Source organism: Ruditapes philippinarum, unplaced genomic scaffold (genome assembly GCF_026571515.1).
Source record: "Ruditapes philippinarum isolate M1 unplaced genomic scaffold, ASM2657151v2 ctg14005_1_1_1_1, whole genome shotgun sequence".
In the NCBI taxonomy this organism is placed as follows: domain Eukaryota; kingdom Metazoa; phylum Mollusca; class Bivalvia; order Venerida; family Veneridae; genus Ruditapes; species Ruditapes philippinarum.
This window is the reverse complement of record NW_026863711.1, coordinates 19,951-23,592: the sequence shown is the minus strand read 5'-3', so window position 1 is coordinate 23,592 and position 3,642 is coordinate 19,951. Positions and strand designations below refer to the sequence as shown.

Here is a 3,642-nt window from a genome sequence, read left to right as displayed (position 1 = left end):
TTTTACTCGTATTTCAAGGTAACAAACAGTTTTAGGAACAGATGACTGCTTGTTTTTTTTATCAGCACCTAATTAGTAATTGCTCACGAAATACACTGTGTTATCACACAAGAAATGTACAAAAATGACTGTTTATTTGATCTTTTTTAAAATGATTAAAAGCATGCGTCATCATTATGCAAATTAGTATTATTTGGGAAGAATACAGCATAACTACCTTATATGATTACGATTTTTCTATCGACGTCTTCATGGAGACAATCGGTCCATTTTGCTTCAGAAAATGGAAAAAAAACTTGAAGAGAAACAAGGAACAAGGTATATATAGATACCAGCAGATTGTTACAGAAAGTAAATTTAAATTTTGCGCATTGGTTTAATCGGGTTATAAAAAATCAACTAACTACGAAAAAATTCTTGTTTAGAAATTCATTTTTTTTGGGTAAAAAAGGTAATTTTAAGGATTTATCTGTTTTTTTCGACATTTGAAAAATACAGTAAAATATTATTTAAATGTGCTTAAAAAGATCTGGTAATTTTTCGAAAAATTTTTCCCAAAAATTTGCAGTTACTCAAGATTAGGGGAAAAGTATGAAGTTTAAAAAACGAAAATCAAAATCGTTATTGGGAAATGGCAGGGTAATTTTTTCCCCCTTTTCGGACTTTTTTCTTAGGGGGTTTTCTTCACGCAGCGCAAAATTTTTTTAAAAAAATCTAGGTGTCAGTTTTTGTTTTGTATATCTTTTTTGGGAAGTGGGAGCCAACAAAATGAAAATTTTTTTTATTTATTTCAGATTTTAAAAGAAGGGTACCGTTTCGGTTAAAATAATTTGCTATCACATTCATAAAATATATCAATTTTTGATTACATTTTGTAATTATCTGATATTCAATGACATTAACAAACCATTAAGTATTTAAATTGTACTCTTAGATCACGTTTATATATTGAACCAATTTAAATAAATACATGAACTTTCGCAATGGTTATAGTTATTTCACATGCATAAGTCTTTTAATTCCGATTAAGTATTTGGATTTGATGATTTTGCAATTTTAAAACATTTGTTACAGTTGAACCTTGATACTGCTGTAATCAAAATTTAACACATGCCATCAATGTAATGCAAAGTAGATCTGCACATCTGTGCAATATGAAAAGGCGATGGACTGTTTATAGGTCTTTTTGTTTTTTCTATACAAAAATCCCATCGAAGAAGAGTATGTCCACAACGATTGATATATCATTTTAATAGTGTAATAAGGTCATAACAATGTATTTTATCACACGTGTCCCCAGTCTCAAACAGACCTTTAGCATATGTAATGCATTTGTTGTATACTTCTCTTTCTTTTTGTGCGTTGACAATGTGCTCTCTAAGATTGGCGGTGCCCTGCAATTTTTCATCCTCGGTTCTGGAATCCATCACAACTTTTCTTAATTTTTCACAAGTTGCACAAACGTCGTCGCGTGGAGATGCAATTTTGATGTGTGGTCAACATTGCTTCCAGATGTTGCAGAAAGTTTTAAAATGAACAGCCCTTTTTGTTGGTAAGATTCAAGGCACGATGTCTCGTATTTTCTTGTGAATATCAAGTTTTGTAGTAGCACTTGGTAAAGTAAACTGGTGGTATGTTGTCTGATCCACGTGGTGCAGAGCCGGTTGTGGTATACCTAATGTCTTCAGCAGTTTGGGAAACATATGTCACCGCATGTTTAATATCTTCAAAAAACTTTAAAGATTTGACAGGTTTTTTCCCTTTGAACCACACCATGCCTGAATCAACATGTGTTAGGATATTTTGAAGAGCGCTCCGCTTGATATCAAGGCCAACATAAACACAGTCCCTACACACTGGTTTCCCCACTAATGGAAAGTCATGGTGACCTTTCTGACGTTTCTTCCCGCGCTTTGTCAATTCATTCTGAGGGCTGTTTACTACAGTTGCCATTATATACAGTTCTTTATCTTGCTTTTCCATTTCCCTAATATTCAATATGTGATCAAAAATGTCAGAAACAGTAAACTGTTTAATGCAGTTTTTCTTGCACCCACAACCATTCTTATGATAAAGGGTAATTATGTTCACGTCTTCGTCATTTTGGGGCAGATCACAATCAACTTCTGCTTCACCCTCACTGTCACTAGTAACAGAAGCCCCTGTTGTGTCATCTGGAAGCGTGTCTATGTAGTCTTGGACCCGCTGATCAACATCTAACTCGGGATCATCTTCGTCCGAGTCTAAACACAGGGTAGATACATCAACCTCCTCCTGCGATCCCCAGGGTGTCGAAACGGGCGTCACACCAAAATGCTCGGAAAGCAAACTCTCCAAATCCTGTAAGATAAATAATTCCGGTGAGTACTGACAATAATGACAAAACATACAGCTTCTGCGCTAATTAATGGGCTAATATAAAATAAAAATATTTTAGTCACTGCACAATACAAATTTTCCTTTAATATACAAATGCTTGTCCACAAAAAATCATACACAGACTGCATTTTATTTCAATTAAAGGTTAATTTGCTTGATAAAAAAAATTAATTTGACACAGAATTCTACATAGCACTTTATAAAATATGATTGTTAAAAAAAAAAAAAAAAAAAGTTCGCGCATCAGGATCGAACCAGCAAAACACTGATTCCTAGTTATTGACACTAACCCCTCGGCCATCACAGAATTCGTATTCAGTCCAATATAAATTAAGTGATTTAACCTTAATCGTTCAGATTTAGATCAATAGCATACCCATTCCGAAACAAAACCAACTAAATTTTCTGAAATTTAAATAAAACTTATCTTCGTTGAAATGTATTGACATTATTAAAAAAATAATAGAGATCCAGATCTACTGAGTGACAGTCATAAATTAATTTTTGAAATATTGATTCGATGTCATTCTGGTGGTGGTGGGGTACTCAGAAGAGTCTTCCAAATTTAGCGAATACATTAATTTTATCTGACAAACAATCTTAACGAGTATGTCAAGAAATGTATGAGAGCAAAATCAACCGACTCTTTGCATGTTTATTACTGTGTTGCTCTGTATAAGTTACAACAATCACGCTATATTATTTTGTTTACGCGCCATATTTTCCTGATTCACTCTTGCGCAAAATACATCTATATGGGAACAATTGAACAATTAATGTGCGGCATACCTAGTTCAGAGTTGAAAAGATATATAAATACAACATACCTCTCTATCGTTATCCATTTTAATATCCAGAAAATGTCAAAATTTATCATGTAAACACTGATACATAAAGGTCACTGAACTCACATATGCTTTCAAGTATGACGTCATATTTATCGGGAAATTCCCAACGTCATAATCGATGTCATTTTGGCAGGTTTTCCTGGAGAACGGCTCATATATAAGACTGGCTTTTGCTGTATACTTAAATCTAAGCTTGTCAAGCAAGCAAGGAAGGACTATGCCCTTTATAAATTCTTCCAGCTCTTCTTCCCATCAAAAACTTGTTTTCTATTTGAGCCGCGTCACGACAAAACCAACATAATGGGTTTGCGACCAGCATGGATCCAGACCAGCCTGCGCATCCGCGCAGTCTGATCAGGATCCATGCTGTTCGCTATCAGTTTCTCTACTTGTTATTGGGTTTGTGAGCGAACAG

At 34.2% G+C, this 3,642-nt stretch overlaps 1 protein-coding gene across 1 annotated transcript; it reads right to left on the bottom strand.

Annotated features, from left to right (window-relative positions):
- Positions 1-1,593: 1,593 nt before the first annotated feature.
- LOC132723105 (uncharacterized) lies at positions 1,594-3,381 on the bottom strand. The gene is made up of 2 exons (XM_060707770.1): positions 3,207-3,381; positions 1,594-2,340 (listed from the first exon to the last, which is right to left on the bottom strand). The coding sequence occupies exons 1-2, from the start codon at positions 3,222-3,224 to the stop codon at positions 1,594-1,596; spliced, it is 765 nt and encodes a 254-aa protein (XP_060563753.1). The 5' UTR covers positions 3,225-3,381.
- Between the last annotated feature and the right edge of the window lie 261 nt (positions 3,382-3,642).